This window comes from Ochotona curzoniae, unplaced genomic scaffold, assembly GCF_017591425.1.
Source record: "Ochotona curzoniae isolate NIBS_2020 unplaced genomic scaffold, NIBS_Ocur_1.0 contig_3520, whole genome shotgun sequence".
Taxonomy (NCBI): domain Eukaryota; kingdom Metazoa; phylum Chordata; class Mammalia; order Lagomorpha; family Ochotonidae; genus Ochotona; species Ochotona curzoniae.
The window spans coordinates 28311127-28328826 of NW_024465894.1; the positions used below are offsets into that span (position 1 = coordinate 28311127).

At 41.9% G+C, this 17700-nt stretch overlaps 1 protein-coding gene across 2 annotated transcripts in view; it reads right to left on the minus strand.

The window, feature by feature from the left end:
• PLCB4 (phospholipase C beta 4) overlaps positions 1-17700 on the minus strand; it is a 141338-nt gene that overhangs the window by 56482 nt on the left and 67156 nt on the right. For both annotated transcript variants that reach the window (XM_040981201.1, XM_040981200.1), the window contains exons 10-16: positions 16403-16511; positions 11154-11364; positions 9837-9930; positions 6974-7053; positions 6148-6232; positions 3162-3252; positions 871-966 (exon numbers count right to left, since the gene is read on the minus strand). In XM_040981201.1, the coding sequence (XP_040837135.1) occupies positions 871-966; positions 3162-3252; positions 6148-6232; positions 6974-7053; positions 9837-9930; positions 11154-11364; positions 16403-16511 (766 nt within the window). The remainder of the gene's footprint in view (positions 1-870; positions 967-3161; positions 3253-6147; positions 6233-6973; positions 7054-9836; positions 9931-11153; positions 11365-16402; positions 16512-17700) is intronic.

Genomic DNA, 17700 nt, shown 5'->3' on the forward strand with positions numbered 1-17700 from the left:
ACTGTCTTCCTGTAAAGATAATTGTGGTAGGTTGAAGGATTTTAAATCTGGTCCCGCAGTTTTCATGGGGTTTGTTCCCACCAAACTTGTGTCAAGTCTGGCTCCAATACAGCAGTGTTGAGAAGCCCAGGGGCTTTCAGAGAGATGGTAGTTTTTTTTCACAGAGTAAGTTCTCGCTCTCTTGGACTGGACTGGCCATCATGAAAGCAGGTTATTGCAGAGGGAGCCTGGCACTTCCCCACGGTTTCTCTCCTCTGGGTTTCCTGCAGGTGACACCCTCCACACTGAAGTCCTCCCCACTAGCAGGGAAGAGGCCAGCATTACGCTCTTGCATTGCAGAGACTATTAAGCTAAATAAACTTGTCTTATTAAGTAAAAGCTCAGAATTGGGTATTTCATGATAACAACCCAGAAATGACTAACACAGCTGCCTTTGGGTCTCCAGGTCACCACACAAAGGTATCATCCTACACTCTTTGTTTCACACCCTACATTCTTTGTCTTTCACAGATGATTATAAGACTGGAATTCATAAGGGATTAGAAAATGTTCTTTTTCCTCCAACCCCTGCCTCCTACGGTGAGTGTTGTTTCAAGGATTCTCTGGCTGGGAGTTGTCGCTGAGCAGCTGCGCACACCACGGGAAGGGAGGTGGCTAAGCCACTAAAATCTGGTACCCAGAGAAATTGGAAGGAATAATACTTGGAAAAACAACAAAATTGCCAAAAGGTTAAGGCTGGCCCATGAATACGCACCTGACTACTGAGAATTAAAATGTCATCATTATATAAGCATCCATCGATAGATATTAATGTTTTTCTTACTTTCAGAAGGATTTTATAACCTGTAACTTAAAAAAAAAATAGCTCACCGCTTTCAATTTCTTCTTCATTGTCATCCTCTAAGATGTTAGCTGGGGCGGCGGATTCTCCAGCTTCCATCATGCTTTTCAACGCTTCAAGCTGCTCTGTCATGAAAAGCAAACAAGAAGACGACGGGAGCAAATGTCAGATCACTTAGACAGCCTGGGCTTTCAGAAAAGGAGGAGATAAAAAGGGAAAGCAAACACGTTGTTGAAGCACGTATGGCCCATGTTCTTAAAGTTTAGCAGTGTCCACCATTTCGCTTGCACCTGCTGGTCTCGGCTTCCTAAGGAGTGTACAGCAACCCCCATTAGACACATGTGATGAATGATGACTGGAAATATGGCAGAACTGTTCAGAACTCTGCTCTTCAGGGTTGAGAGCGGCTGAGTCCTTGTGAAGGGGTTAAGGCTAGACAACCCAAGCTCACAGTGTGGAGACTCCAGCAAGACCAAGGTTGTGAAATGGCACGAAAGAAGCATGCATGTTTGAGAGCAGCAAAACTTGAGGGGGAAAAAAAAAACAGCTGGGGACTGGAGTGGGCAGTTGGTCCAGCAGTTAAGGCATATCACTTCCAATATCGGAGTGCCTGGGTTCCCGTCCAGTTCCACTCCCAATCCCATCTTCCACCCGTTTCAGACCCTGGAAGGCCACAGTGGATGGGCTCAGAGGTTGGGACCCCCCCACCCACATGGGAGATCTGTATAGAGTCACTGGTTGCTGGCAGCAGCCCTGCCCCTGCAGGCATTTGGGAAGTAAACTGGCAGACCGGGGTCTCTGTCTCCTTCTCCCTGTCTCTGCCTCTCAGATGAATACATTACAAAATGCAAACATATTTTCAATGGATATATTCAAAGTTATTATCCGAATACTTCAAAAGCTATGTCAGTAAGATAAAGGCAATTTTGTAAAAATGAGAAAATGTGTATGAAGAAATCAAAACTCATATTAACTCATAACGCAAGTTATTTAAACAAACAAATAAAAAAACGAAAGCTTCATTTTTTTTTTTCTACTGGTCCGGAGCCAGCACACAAGGCAGTTGCTGGGACACAGGCCTCCTGTTGTCAGTGATGACAACAAACTGACCCAACTTTTCTGAATCGATAAATCAAAATATAGATGTGTATATGCTGTGACCAAATAGCTAAGGGCACTGGTTCTAACTGCAGGGCTACACAAATGTACCAAATGGGCACTAATAGTAAAAAATCACCACCTTGGGGCTGTTTAAATTATATTATAATGAGCAGGTATCCTCCTATGTAACATGGCAATCAATTCTGTAGAGTGTTTTATACATTGAAATTAAAGTTAGCACACAGGCTTATATCATGCTGGATATAAGTATATATAATTGGTTGAATTACTAAAAATGAAAAATGATAGTTAATACCTCAGTTTTTTTGAAACAGCTTTAAATAGGTCCATGCGTGTACAGGTGTATTTAGTACATATCATGTGTACAGAATACAGATTTTAGTATTATTCTGTCATTCTCTTACATTTTGTCTTGTTTTAGCTTTCCTGTGTCATGATTGGAATAATACCAATATTTGAATCTATTAGGGCCATGAACTAATAGCTATTCTGAAAGAAAACATTTTCAAAGAAAATATCCTGGAAAAACAAACGGCAGATGTCTCCATGAAGCATCACGGCTCTGCGCATGTGCACACATTCCTACGCAAGGGCTCTCGCTAAGTGCTATGACATAGGCATACTGCACATGGACACTTTGGAAAGTGTTTCTTTGGCTTCTGTTACTCGAGGAGAGTGACAGACAGGGCTCTCCCATCTCTGCTTCACTCTCCGAATGCCTGCCACGGGCTTCGGCTGAAATCAGGAGCCCAGGACCTTATTCACATCTTCCCGACACATTGGTGGGAAGCTGAGGAGCCAGAACCAGAGCTGGCACTCTGTCACACATGGCATGCAGTGTCTCAAGCCGTGACTTAATTCCCTTTGTCACAACACTTGACCCTAAAGGAATAATTTGTCAAAGGACTTCAAAAGTCTTATATTTTATATATCCTGTAAGTATCAACATTACAAACTTTTAGTTCTTTTTATATCTTGATCAGTTCGACTTTCTTCCCATTTTCCCCTCGCATGCCTCCAAGTTCTGGCATAGGGAGCTTTCCCCCCTGCATAACCAAGCTAACATGGAAACTAAAGTGAAATGGAAATGTAGCAACTTCTTTGAAAAGTATATTATGTGGCATCCCAAGCCAGCATTTTTAAAGGAAATAGACCTTTGAGTCGCCCAAACGTCCATTTATGCTTGCATCTGACTTACTTTTTTCAACTTCGGGTTTCAGCCGTTTATTTTTGATGAGTATTTTTCTTTTGAGGTCATTGGGAGACGGCAGGGGTCGGCCTGGTTCGAGCTAAATAGAAAGAGTTGAGTTAGTAACAGGTGCTTCGTCCTCCATCCAGCCCAGAGCCAGCCTGGGAGGCCAGGGAGTCATACAACGAACGTCCGCTAGATGGCAGTGGGTGCCGCTTTATGCTTGCATTGCCAGCCCAAAGCAGCGCACCTGCAACCTTTACATCTACAGGGTTTGCAGAGCTTTTCCAGCGGAGCTGCGGCGCAGGCAGGACCGTGTTCAAGCAGCAGTCAGTATCTGGTAAGACCGGAGACATCACAGTGGGGGATCGCAATTGGTTTTCCCAGGATGAGATGTCCACATTCTCTGGTGTTACACCGGCTCTATGGGTTGCTCCACTCCAATATTTGGGATTCTGGCTTTGTGAATTCAATAAAGCAGCCAAAGAGGGAGCAATCCCAGTGACTAGATTCTGGACTTCATCTGCTGTATCTGGAAGGAGGCAACTGTCCATTTCTGCTTCCCCCACCCAGCCACCCACCCACCCACATACTCATCTAGAGAACTCCGGTTTATCCAAGGCACAGGGCATTTCTACCTGACTCTGAAATGGAACTCTTGTTTCAAGTCCTGCCCCCTTCAGGCAGCTCTTGGAATTGGTTCATGTCTCACCCATACCCCAGGACACTGCCAGCAAATCTTCAATGCCACCTGGGACACTCTCCTTATTAAAAATGTGTTTGCATTTGTGTCCTGTTCTCATCCCTGCCCCAACCTCCCAGATGGAAAGTTCTTTAGTCCTGGGAGCAGGTCACACTCCCATTTATAGGATGTATGTTTCCCACACCCCTGACCCCTATGTACACACCCCATAGCAGTAAGCACTTTAGCCCAATCGGGAAAACAGAGGGTGTAGGTGATGATGGTGATGATGATGGTGATGTTCTATCTCGGGCACTTCTCAGTTTGGCTTGTTTTAGAATTAGTCTCTGAGGAAAAGACTGACGCACCAGGAGTTTGTGAGTACCGAATCTAAGACTCCAAGAGAGGAGTGGGAAGCAGAGGAAGACAGGCCATCGATCAGGAATATGATTCCACAAGCTCTCATTGTGGCCACCTGGCGCTCTGTCCTGCTGGGAGCTCTGGGACATGCGGTGAGCAGGTGCCTAGCACTAATGCCCCCTTGGGAGTGAAGGAGCCCAGAGTGGCAGTGTTTGCTCTCAGGCACTTCTGGTCTTCCTCAAATGAGCAAAAGACCCTCCCCTGATCTGAGCTCACTCTCAAGCCCAAAGCTGCGGCCGCTGGCCACTGGGGGTCAGGTGAGTGGGCAGAGAAACGGGTGTGTTGTAAAGATGTGGGCGGAACGTCCACAGCAGAGCTTCAAGGGCTGGCAGGAACCAGGAGAGGATGGCAGCAGATGCAAACAACCTTGTCGCCCATGAATCTTCGAGTTTCCGTAGATACAGCTCTGAGGAAAAGCTGTTAAATTAGCGAAGTGTTCTTAGGTAGCACAGATCACTTTTCTTGCATGAACTCAACTACTGAGCTGCTTCTCCATGCCTAACTCCTACTGTCAGCTCTGGCGCTGTCAGGAGCTGCTGCTCCACAGGCAGTAAAACAGCTTTCTACCGCAGACTGACACTTCAATTCCATTACGGTGTCGCTGATCGTAACGCCTGGTGTCAGTGCATTTTAACTTCTTTGAACTTATGAATTGTAGTGAGGAACGCTCTAGAATGATTATGTACAAAAATTGCCTATACGTAGAATCTGCATAAGTACCAATAACTTCATCTGGGAGCCAGTGGTTAATCCACTGCTTCCTAAAAAATCATGAGGAGTAAACGAAGTCCACAAATGTACATGGGCGCTTCAGAAACCTATGGAACCTGGAGCTACAAGATTTTGGTGTCAACTTATTTTGAAATCCTTGTGTAGTTTTTTCCACAATACACATTCTCATGAACGTTTGCAGACTGCTTGTATAAGCGGATTTCAAAGATTTTGTGTGTCAAAATAAACTTCTCTTGGGCCCGGCGGCGTGGCCTAGTGGCTAAAGTCCTTGCCTTGAACTTGCTGGGATCCCATATGGGCGCCGGTTCTAATCCCACCAGCTCCACTTCCCATCCAGCTCCCTACTTGTAGCCCGGGAAAGCAGTCGAGGACGGCCCAAAGCTTTGGGACCTGCACCCGTGTGGGATACCCAGAAGAAGTTCCTGGCTCCTGGCTTCGGATTGGCACAGCACCGGCCGTTGCGGCCACTTGGAGAGTGAATCATCGGATAGAAGATCTTCCTCTCTGTCTCTCCTCCTCTCTGTATATCTGACTTTCCAATAAATAAATAAATCTTTTAAAAAAATAAACTTCTCTTGCAATTCCATTTTCCATCATTGTTTGGAAGTTGCCTTGTATTTATAACATTGCTCAAAGCTTATTTTTGGAGTTCGGAAGCTTGAATTTCCGGATCCTGTGACTTTAATCTACACACAGCATTTCCACAGCAATTGATTTCCAACTGAATCCCGGGGTGCAGTGTTTGACACACCTGGATAACTCCTCAAAGACCTCGTGCTGGGGCCCAGCTCTGGATCAGTTAAAACAGCTACTGAGTGGGCCTCCACTGGAGGAGTTTTTAAGAGTTCCCCCAGATAATTCTAACAAAGTTGAGTATGACTGCTGAACTTAAGATTTTGGTCTGGATACTTATGTAACTTCTAGACTAAATCTGAATAACCGTAAGCCCCCAAGGAGCTTCAATGTGGAACTGAATCAGATGTTGATTTTATGTCTCTCTTCACATCCCTCTGAACCATGATGAAAGCTTTCTGTACCAAAGAATTTAAATAAATATGAAGAAAATGAAGCATTTGTCCTCCAGTACTTCTTGACCCTTCAGAAATGAAATTGCAAACAAATCCATTCATGCTAGAAATATGGCTTGCTAAAAATACATACTGGATGTGACTCAAGCGCATGTTTCAACAGGAGGTCCCCAAATAGATCTTCGCAATATTTGGACATCTTGTACTGTTGATATTTGCTGGAGAGAAAGAAGTGGCATTTGTAAATTCAAACATCCATTAACTGCCCCCAAATTAAAAAAATATCCATTACTAGGCAATTAAAGACTGCCTCTTTGTAAAATATGAGAGAACTTCAAAATGTTTATGGAGAAATGGAATCAAAAGATCAATTTATTTTGGTGCAAAACAACTTTAAAATTCATGCAGAATTTAACAGAATACGCAACTTTCCTGAGCATTTCGAAGACCTCTTGTATCCATGGGTTTCTATTTTTTTCCACCAAAATAAAATATTTAATTTCATTTCCCATGAACTTTTGGAAGTGCAGTGTTACATGACCATCTTAATATTAACATCAGATGTGCTTATAAATACCATAACTTTAACTGGTGGGATTTGAAAAGTAGATTCTACCGTCACACTATGAGCTGGTGGGAAGAATAAACAATATTTCCAAATGAACGGAACTTGGTTTCAAAATGATGAGTGCTGCTAAGTCTCCCAACTCAATGGAGCTCTATGAGGTGTCCCACTTTCTGATCTTTTGTTTTTGGAGAGGGTTTCTAATGCTTTACACAGTACGATGACTTGTTTTTTATTTTCCCCTGATTTTTTGATTTTTTTGGTTCCACATTAAGATTGTTTTTCTGTCCCGGAGCATGATTGGTACTTAGCTTCTCACTAAACAAGCTACTTTCAAAGAGCCAGAGCAGGAATGAAGAGTGGGTGTCAGGGGAAACAGAAGGAATCGTTCTACCTGCAGTGATTTTCAAAGGAGAGAATTACAGGATACTCCGATGTGACAAATGCAGTCTCCTTGATGGCTTGAATTACATCCTTTAAAGATAAAGAGTGTTAATGAAAGGGAAAGAAAGGACATTCAGACACTACTAAAGGAGCCTTTCTGAAACCCAGTTGCTGCAGTGCGGACCTAGAGACCCCTCAGCTTGACTCCCCAGTGGTTAGAGCCCAGGTACAATGCATAGTTAATGACTGTTCCCCCAAAGTTCACTTTCCCAATAACCTGCTGAGCCAGGGGTTTAGCGTTGCCCTTCTTCCTTGAGAATCAACCGGTCACTGTTGGCCAGGCATTTTTCCGTACAGTCTCTCCCACCTCCAAAGAAATGTGTTTGTCATAAACTTAGAATTGACTGTCTTTCCACGTCTGGCAGTCAGTCTTGGGCTTCATGTCAGCAATCCCTGGCTATAGCACGTATGTCCTGTTAGCTTAGGGAACAGGAGGTGGCAGGCGAGGGGAATCCTCGGTGAAGCAATACGTGAGGTCAAACAGGGGTGTGCACGGTGTTCCCTTACTGTAACACAGAGCTGCATCATATGAACTAGCTTTTGAATGAGTTGAACATGTCCCCTATCCTACCCCAACTATCTTGATGAAAAATGTTAGGGATTCAAGACAACTGGCCTTGGTCTCTACTTAGCTTTAGAAACAAAAGCTTCAAACTGACATTTGTACAAGGCAGAGTGTCATATATGATAAGAGCTCCCAAATTCTCACTGATTTGGTGCTTACCATGAAGCTAAAATCTTTATCCCTAATGCCTTTGATCCTGTCTACAGCCTCGTTCCTTTTCTAAAAATAAAATTAGAACCAGACCCTGAACCATAAAGACTCAATAAAATGGTCCCAATAGTTAAGATAGCTACCATGTAATGGCTACTCTCAATCTGAACAGTTGGCAGTGATTCAATCTACCAAGTGATGTCCAGTCTACCTTTGTCCTACTTTTTCCCAACAATCCTGGTGTCTGTCAGTAACTGGCTTGCTGGGAGTACGGTAAGTGGACTTAACATGGGACTTAACATACCCACTCCTGCAACCTGAGGGTTGTCTATGACAGCCACAGCCCAAGTCCCATCACCCAGTGAAACAGGTACCTATTTTACTGTAGTTATCTAAGGAAGTTCGTTTGAAGTGACAGTGGCCAGGGTTAGGTAAGCTTGGAAATTGTTATTGACACACTCATAGGGCTGAGGTCATCATCTAGCTACCTTTGAATAAGGTATTTCTCAGGTAAAAATGATTGTGGTCTTGACTGTCCATTTGAATTGGCCAAGAATTACTCCCTAAGCCAAAAATTTGGCTCTGCCCTCCTTTCTTCCTCAACTCACTCCAACGAGAGCAAACGACCTTCTTTTCCATGATGCTTCTTCATTAGGCTTCCTAATTCTCTGGAGAGTGGACATCACCTTTCCTGACTGGCTAGTCATGCAAATTCCAGGCTTCCCACTGGAATACGCTCTCAATACTTCTAAGGAAGCAAGACCTTAAATTCACTGCTGCCCGAAATTCACCAACATCTTGGTGGAGAAAAATGATGTACATGGAGAGTTCTAGGCGTGAGGCACAGGCACCTGTTTTCAACAAAACCTCTGGTGGTTTTCACTCATGGGTGAAGTTGGGAACCATGGTCTCAGATGTTTTAATAGCTCCAATTAATGGAATACAGCCACAGAATTTCACCTATTTGACTCAATCTTTAGACAGGTACTATGGCTTGAGCGTGTCTCAGGAGTACAGATGTTGAGGTTTGATCTGCATTTTGAAGTGTGGAGAGGGTGGAAACATCATCTGATTATGGCATTTAGAATTAGATCTTGAGGGAAGTTATTAGGGGTTTAATCTCCATGGTTGGATAATTACAGAGTGGAAACTTTGACGTGGGATCTCCATGAATTTACGAGAATTAGATAAGATCATCAGGGTTGAACCCTCAGAGTTGAGCACTGGTGGCTAGCAAGAGTGAGACGGACTAAGCACCACTGCTATACATGTATGTGCTCCTGTCTTCCCACGTGATGCCCAGTGCTGCATTTCAACTCTGCCAGCAAGAAGAACTGCACAAGCAGTGGTCCTTTGATCTGGATTTCCAGAAAAGCCAAAATAAACTTCCAAAGTTACCCAGCCTCAGGTATTTCTTTCTAGCGACAGGGACTAGACTAATGCAGCAAAAATGTCTCAGGTACACATGAGGAACGCTCAAAAATCCGCCGTCAGGCCACACACTGAGATCACCAAAGGCCATTACCAAGATGTCCCGTGGAACCACAGATCCTCCTCTGAGGATGCTCAAGAGATTCCTCACTAAGGATGGCTGTTTATCTTACACGGATTCTGTGAAATATCAGTTTCTGTCCTTGCCCTTAAATTCGGGAAAGTCTGGAGGGCAATTTGCGGTATAACATACATTTTGAGGATTTATTGACAAGTGTTCGCAAATCCTAACTTCATTCTCTTATTCTTCTGGGCCCTGTTTATAATGTGTTTCTTCCTGTGTTCAGTTTTTCTTTTATATCACCTTGTTGTGTTGAGAAGTAATGGAAAGTTAGCAAGCAAGTAAGCACGTCAGAAAGTGAAAGATTTTTAAGGTAAGTTAAAACTAAATGGGTCCACCAAAGAAGCCTCGTTATGTAGCACAGGCACTGTTTTAAAGCAGGGAAAATAGCATGAAAAGATTCTAGTGGGGCAACATCTCATCCTGGAAGAAAAACATTCGAAGGCAGAGTACTCGAGAAAAGGAATGATTTGGTTTCCTTCTCTGTCTCCCCATTCCCTCCATTTCCATAATGACTTGGGAAAGTTTTGTCAATTTAAAACTTACCTTAAAAAGGATATCCGTGCACATTGCTTTCCCATGAGTTATTATAGGTTCTTGGTCTTCACCTTTTCCATCCCAACAATCAAGTTCAACACATCTAGGAATACGGGAACGTGAGAGCATAGAATCCTTACAACAAAATGGTGTGTGAACAAAGTAAAAGAAACGCACCCAAAGAACTTGTGTTCCTACAGAGCAAATGACTTATTGAAGTAATGTGATTATTTCATGGCATATGCAAGCAGGATAAAGTCTACTGATACACCAAAAAAGGGACTGAGCTAGATAAAATTAGGGATTTCACAGGTGCAACAAGCAATCTGGCCCCAGATGCAATCCTACTTGTGAGAAAACTGCTTTAAAAAACGTTTGGTTGAAAATTGGAAAATTTTAATGTGGACTGGGTTTTAGATATGTTAAACACTATTTTTTTTTTAAATTTTGATGGGCGAGATAATGTTATTTTGTCCATTCTAGAGTATGTTTTATTTTAATAATTCATACTGAAATATGAATTCTTTCTAAAGCTTTATGGAATTATGTAATAAAAAGAATTTTATTTTGGTGCAAAAATATTAAAATTTGTGAATAACGTTCTCGCAATATGCATTTTCCATTAAGTTGTGTAATATTCTGCCTATAAACAGAAAGTATGCGAATGGCAGTAGTTATATAGTTAATCAGGAGTTTCAAAAATGGTCTTGATGAAATAATAACCAAGAAAAAATAACACAGCTACATTTCTTGTGTTTTACTTTCAGCATTTTGCCATATTTTAAACCTCATAGTTTTGCCAGATTTTATAAAAAGAAAACCATTTTCAAGAAGGTTTAAGCTCAGAGAACAGTTTTTGAACTTCTAACATCATAAAAGACTAAATTTGCAAATACCTGTAATCAGTAGGAAACTTAACGGAGCTTTTAAAAATTTATGTTTTCTCTTTTGCAGTTTTTGGACATATTTCAAATTTATAGTTTATTTTAAACTATCTTTTGACGCACAGAGTCTGTATGGAAAATACAGCTTCTTTTTTTTTCCTTTCAGTTAAATGAGTATCAAGGCATTAAAGAAAAGGACAAATATCCTTTGGACTCTATTTACTAGTAACTCATGTTTTTGAAAACACTTAAGGTGACTAATTTACAAGACAAACTTTATTATAGGTGTGTGTGTAGAATAAAACACAGTACGTGGGATTCGGAAATATTTCAGACTCCCACTGGAGGGTCTTAAAACACATCTGCTGAAAATAAGACAGTAATGACTGTGAATTCAAGAATATCAGACAGAAAGCACCTAAGGCCATCTCGAGTTTCTCACCTGCAACCAGCCAGGAGGACCTGTCTGTACATTTCTACCGAAGACTTCCCACCAAACTGTCGGCCAGTGAGATAGGTATTGTGGGAGGAGCTGATGAAGTAATGAGCCAGGGGATGGTCCATTTCTTGGTAAAGTTCTAAACGATCTAGGAAGACTGGGGCATTTTCATCTGACATCAGATATCTGCAAAACCCATCACTTGATATGAGGCCTACGGGGAAAAGAACATTTTAGTAGCACTCAGAGCTCCAAAGGCACAGATCTTGTGTTTTATTCACGGTAGCTGAGACAGCTTAAGCTGTAAGAACAAATAACATCTTTATAGTCTCTTCCCTAAGAACCTTCAGCTTTCAGAAACTGAATGAAATGTGAGTATTGTACAGTGTATGTACCACGGTGCATTTCACAGCTAAGTAGCATCCTCTTTTCTTGTCCTTGGGGCCAGAAGGACACTGCCCCCACAATTTTTCCAAAGTTGTCATGAGTGCCAAATCAAAAAGTGTATGAAAGATGCTCTTTTAAAACAAGCAGAAAATGTATTCGTTGCAGGACATTATTGCTTTTACTTGATTGGAGAAGGAATTTTTTTTCTTTACTTTTTCTGGAGGTAGTGGCCTCTATGAATCTAAACAAATCAATCTTCCTGTTTCATCTAAGGTTAGGGACTGCGAGGAGTACTCAGTGGTTCCTGAAGCTCCCAAGAGCCATGCTTCATCTCAGTCACACCTTTCTGACCCGGGCAGGACCCCTGGGCAAGGGCAGGGAAGGTAATCAGTGTTGATGTATCTTCTCCCACTCTATTACCTCTCCCAGTCTTGACTTCTTACTTTCTAATTTAAGCATTTGCAAGTTGTGAACCAACTTCAAGGCTTACAGAGGGGCACGAATGACAGCATGATAAATAACCATGGGCTTGAACCACAGCTTTGACAGATCTTAGCATTTGCTGAACTGTTTTACATTTTTATAGGGAACCTGGGATTACAAAGGCCGTTACCATGCCCTGTGTATTTCACCTCAATTTCATCTCTCTGCTGACATGTAGATGAATAATCAGCACCCTAGTTTTCCTGTTAAACATTGTGAAAATTGTTTTGCAGCTTTAATACACATATTTTTATCCAAATGATACATATATTCTAATGTTTCTGAACTCACAGGAATACTATCCCACTGCGTACACTTATAAATAGTTACTTTTGTTTTGCTTGGAACTTTTCTTGTTCACTTATTTTTCATGAATGTACTGTAGCACATATATGGCTGTACCATAATTATTGGTCATTATTCTTCTGATGGATATTAGGCTCTTTCTAATTACAACTGGAAACATTACAATATAAATTTATATCCAAATTTTGTTGGGCATTTTCTTTGGTTCTAAGTGCAAATACTTTCTCAGGCAATGAAATAGGCTGAGTAATAGCAAACACAGTTAAACCCTGCCTTCATGCAGCTCACCCCTAAGTAATGACAAAAACAAAAAAGTACATTATAATATCATGAAAGTGTCAGAAGAACAAAGAAACGATTATGGGAGAATGGTAAGTTGGTGATGTGGCCAGCGAAATCCCTTCACGGATGTTACACACGTAACATGCCACAAGCACACTGGTGAGGTCTCCTTCCAGGCAGATGGATCAGCAAGTGCACAGAACCTGAGGCAGGAATGTGTGTGCTGAGTTCATCCAGGAAAGCAAGACGGAGTGAGGGACCAAGAGGAAAAGTAGCAGACAGCAGGCGACAGAAGAAAGCACAGGCTAAATACAGCACTTGGGCTTTTGTTCTCACAAAGTACTTTTACTCCAAGTGTGCTGGGAAGCCCTTAGAAGGTTTTAAGAGTGGAATCATATGGATGGACCAGGTTTCAAATGCTTTATTCCGACTGCTGTGTGAAGCACAGCACTGAGTGGAAAGGAAAAGACTCACAAGTCAACTGGCATTCAACAGGGGAGAAGGTATATTAGATGGCCTGGTAAGGGAGGGTGAGAAGTGATTCTTGCAATATTTATTTTGAGGCTGGCTATTGTAGAGTTTGTTCACAAAGCATGTGTATCATGAATGAAACAGGTAAAGATGGTCCAAGCGTTTTGTCTTGAAAAGCTCAGTGTATAATGGTCATTTTATAGTCTGGAAAAGGAAGAGGAAGAGGGGCAGGCCAAATTAAATACATTCTTATTACACCTTGGAGATGCTCTCTCAACACCTGAATGGGAGTTCCACTATTGCCCTTAGTTTAAGTTCCAGACTGCACAGCAGACTGGAAAGTCACATGCATAAGAAGAAGCTTAAGGCCATGGAAGTGCATGAGCAAATCAAGGGTTCAACATGCCAGGGACAGAGGTCTAAGGACTGAGCTGTGTGCCATGTTGACTTCCAGAGTTTGGGGAATGTATTAAAGAGTCTCCAGGATTATATACACAGGGCAGGGATCACGGGGCTATATCCAAAGCATGTTTTCTACTTTATGAGCTATTGACAAAAATAGTAACATGGTTCACAGCCTGATCTTAGATTTAGAAAAATGTCTTTTGGGCCCAGCATATGATATGGTTGACAAAGCCACTGCCTGGAATCTGGCATCCCATATGGGTGCCAGTTTGTGTCCTGCCTGCTTCACTTTTAATCCAGCTTCCTGCTAAAGGCCTGAGAAAAGCAGCAGAAGACGAAACCAGTGTTTTCCCCCCTTCCACCAGTGTGGGGGACCTGGATGAAGCTGAAGGCTCCTGGCTTCAGCCTGGCTCAGCGCTGGATGTCACAGCCATCTGGGAAGTGAAGCAGCAGATGAAACATCTCCTTCTCTCCCTTTATCTAGGTGTTACGCTAGTTTTCAGATCTTTTTTTAAAAATGTGTTTTACATCACATTCTCACTCGCATTTGATAATGACAGGCTTTAAAATTTCTATTGTTGTAACATGATGAAACTGTAATTTTTAGTCAATGGTCATTTTTAGATTTCTACTTAGGAGGACTTTAGAAATGACCAAAACATAGCCTTCTACCATAACACTTAACTCTCCAGCAAGAAGTTATTCAGAAGCGTGTCTTTTTTGCTTGAAAAAGGAAATCACAACTAGAGAGTCTCCCCCTCTCTCCTTTTAACAGGCACCCCACTTCCTGGCTCTCTCTTGGGAGGTGCTTTCCCCTACCCTCTTTCCCCACTCACCTGGTCACTTTGCAAATAAAACTTCTCTGTCTGCAACAAGTTCTCAGCTTTTCTGTTTCTATATTAAGCTGAGGAAAGATCGCGCTGAGCTTTTCTGGTAACATATTTTCCTGGAGCCCAACGTGGAGTGCAAAAAGGAGACTCAGACTGGAGCTACGTGGCCCAACTGAAACAAGAGAAAACTTCCCAAGGGACCCCATCCCTGCTCTTCTCTCCCAGGGGAGCCCTGCCCTCCTTATCCACATGCCTCAAATGGGTCCTCTGACTTCAGATGACCCTGAACACGCAACCTTATATGGTGACCAACTTTTGCCACAGCAACTTGGATGAGCAGACCATCTCTCTGTGGCTCCCACACCTCCTGCGGACCCTGGACTCGAATGACACCCCATTTTAGCAAGCAGTGGCTAGAAGACATCATTATCCCTTACCCGTACAGAAGTAGGATGTGGGATTCCAAGAGAGGGGTCTAACACAATCCAAACCTCCTGAAGTCTTGGCCACACCTTCAAGTGGGTGACACAAGCTCTGCCCACTCATGTCCTAACTGGTTAAGAGACCACCAATGGGGAACCAGCTTCCCGCCCAACAAGGAAGGCTCAGGAAAGGCTTAAAATCCTCAGACGCTTCCTCAGACCTTTGGTTGTCTCTCCCTCTCTCCTTTCAAAGGCCACCATACCTCCCAGCTCTGTCTCAAGAAATGTTTTCTCCTTTTTCCCCATTCATCTGGTCACTTTGCAAGTAAGACTTCTCTGTCTGCAACCGGTTAAAAAAAAAAAAAAAACAACACATCACAAGTACCTTCAAGACCGGGGCCTCTCTGACTCAGTGATCAATTCTCAGTACCCGGCACAGTGCCTGGCACCCAATCAGCTCACTATGAATCTTAAGAAATAAAAATAGGGTGGAGAAACACTAACAGATAGTTGACTGCCCAAACTTTAGCAACTTGGAAACATGCAAACCAAGGCCCAAGAGACTATTTCCTTGCTTGGGGTCACAGCGTGACAAGGCAGTATTTAGAGTCACACCACCTGCTATGACTACAAATTGCTAGTTTTTCTACCAAGCTGATCTCCCTCTTGCTTCCATCACATGCAAGGTGCAATGCATTGTGATAGTCAGGATACTGGTAAGAGGTCATTGATAAGGCACTCTGGCTGAAAAGAGTTAACTGAGCCCTTAGCACAAAGTGCAAATGGGAAAGGTACAGTAGGTTTGGAAAGAGCTCAGGGATGAAGTTAGAGGATGTGGTGAGCCAGGAACACCTACGAAAGTTATAGGTGGGGCCAGAGAACATATACATCTCTCAATTCTGTCCACTAAGATCAGTTATAGATGCAGTCCTAAAGAGGAGGAGACTGCAGCCTGGAGACGCATAAGACCATGGGACAGACAAAACCATGGCTGGCTCTCTTCAGTCTTCACAAAAACATATGGCGGGGGCTCCAGCTGGGATACCCCTGGAACTCCCATACAGCCGTGTTAACAACATCCCTCTGCCCTCAGCACAATGTTCCCATTGCTGACACACAACTGACTGACCACTACTCCCTGCGCTTTCCTTTGACAAATACTTGGATCCGAGTTGTTTCCAAAGTTTCACCAGACAAAGATCTCCAAGTTGCCATGGAAGTCTCTCCTGGCCACTTAATTTCACAGTAGGTACATTTATCTTCTATACCAGGACCAAGGGAAGGGTGAGTAGGCACGTCACATCATGTATTAATCTTTTGGCTTGGCAGAACCCAAGGGAGCACACTGTTAAGATGACAGGAACTATTTTCAAGGTGTGGCATTTTCACATTTTAAGCAACATGAAATGCTGAAAGCTATTATAAGAAAGTACTTAGCAGAATATCTCTATCATGTTTGGAAACACAATAAACTTAACCAGATGCTTCAGATGGCATTAAGCTATTTTGAAGAAGGTGAAATGTACATTAACTTAGGAATAGAAAAAAAAAATCAGTCATCATCTTTGGCTCATGGGAATGTACCTTCAACTAAAAATCCAAGATTTTCAAATTTGGTAAATATCTTTCAGCAAAGAAAAAAAAAATTTTTTTTTCCTTTCTTTACCTTTTTTCTTCAAATCTTCATCAGGCTCATACATCTCAATGATTTGCATTGCCCTTTTAGCATCATAAAATGGGAATAAAATTTCATTCAGTCGAGGATCTCGTTGATGCTATGATGAGAAAATAACTCCATTTAGGTTGACATTTCTCCCCTGGAGGCATAACACATTACTAAGTATATAATTTCTAAAACAAGATATATCTAAACTATCATGTTTCTAATGACAAAGATAGGATTTCACTGTCTTCCTGTTCCTGTACCTAAAATAGACTTCAAAAAGTCCCAATCTGGGAATACTTTTCTGGTTCCTGTCATTGAACTAGAGAAAGAGAAAAATTTGTGGTTTTTTTTCTTTCAAAAGCTAAAAGATGTATAACAGAGGGTGCATGTCAATTGGATTGTCTTCTGATTCCTGTATCACAGGAAAGACATAGGTATAGATGTCTATAAAAAGCAATGCCAAAGTATTTTTCAAAATGAAAAAAAAATCAAATACATAAATATATAATATGCTAACTTAAGTGCCAAAAAAACCCTCCAAAAACAATAACAACAAAAACTGTGATAGGCAAATGTCATTTCAATTTGAGTTTGTGTTTCTACATTAATAAAATATTTCTTGAGTGCTATAAAAACTTCATCTTTTACAAAAGGAATTAATTATAACTCTGAAGCTTCGTCAGCTATTAATACACTATCAAAAATATAAAATTGAAATTCAAAATATCAGTAGTTCAGAAATATTTTTTTCCTTTTGAAACTGAACTTGGCTTTCCCTAAGAAAACTCCTTGGGCAGAGAGTCTGTGAATGGCAGAGGCAAAAAGGAGGCAAAGGACATCATCCTATTGACACCTAAGATGCTTCTGGTACAGCATGAGCATCAGGTGCAAAACTGTTCCTGCAGAATTGTTATGCTGATTTCACACCTGTGGTGAAACAGCCATCTGCTGGATGACTCAGCTATAGTCTTGTGCATGTCTGTGTGTGTGTGTGAAACGAAGCAGTGGATCCACTAAATGTCCTTATTATTCACTGTGGATTAGAGCACTGCTTTGTGTCTCTTAGTCATTTTCCAAATATGGAAACAAATAAAACAAATTTCCCTGGGCTAATGATAAATAAATAGATGTGAGCACACCCTGATGAAGAAATAAGATCTTACCAATAACTCTTTACCCAAATATATGCACGGTCTTTGCCAAATGTGGCTGGAGAGATATTTGAGAAGCAATTATTTTTTTTTTAAAGTTCAGATGGATTTTTCTTCCCCATTTGCTTCAAAATCGTCATTTGATAT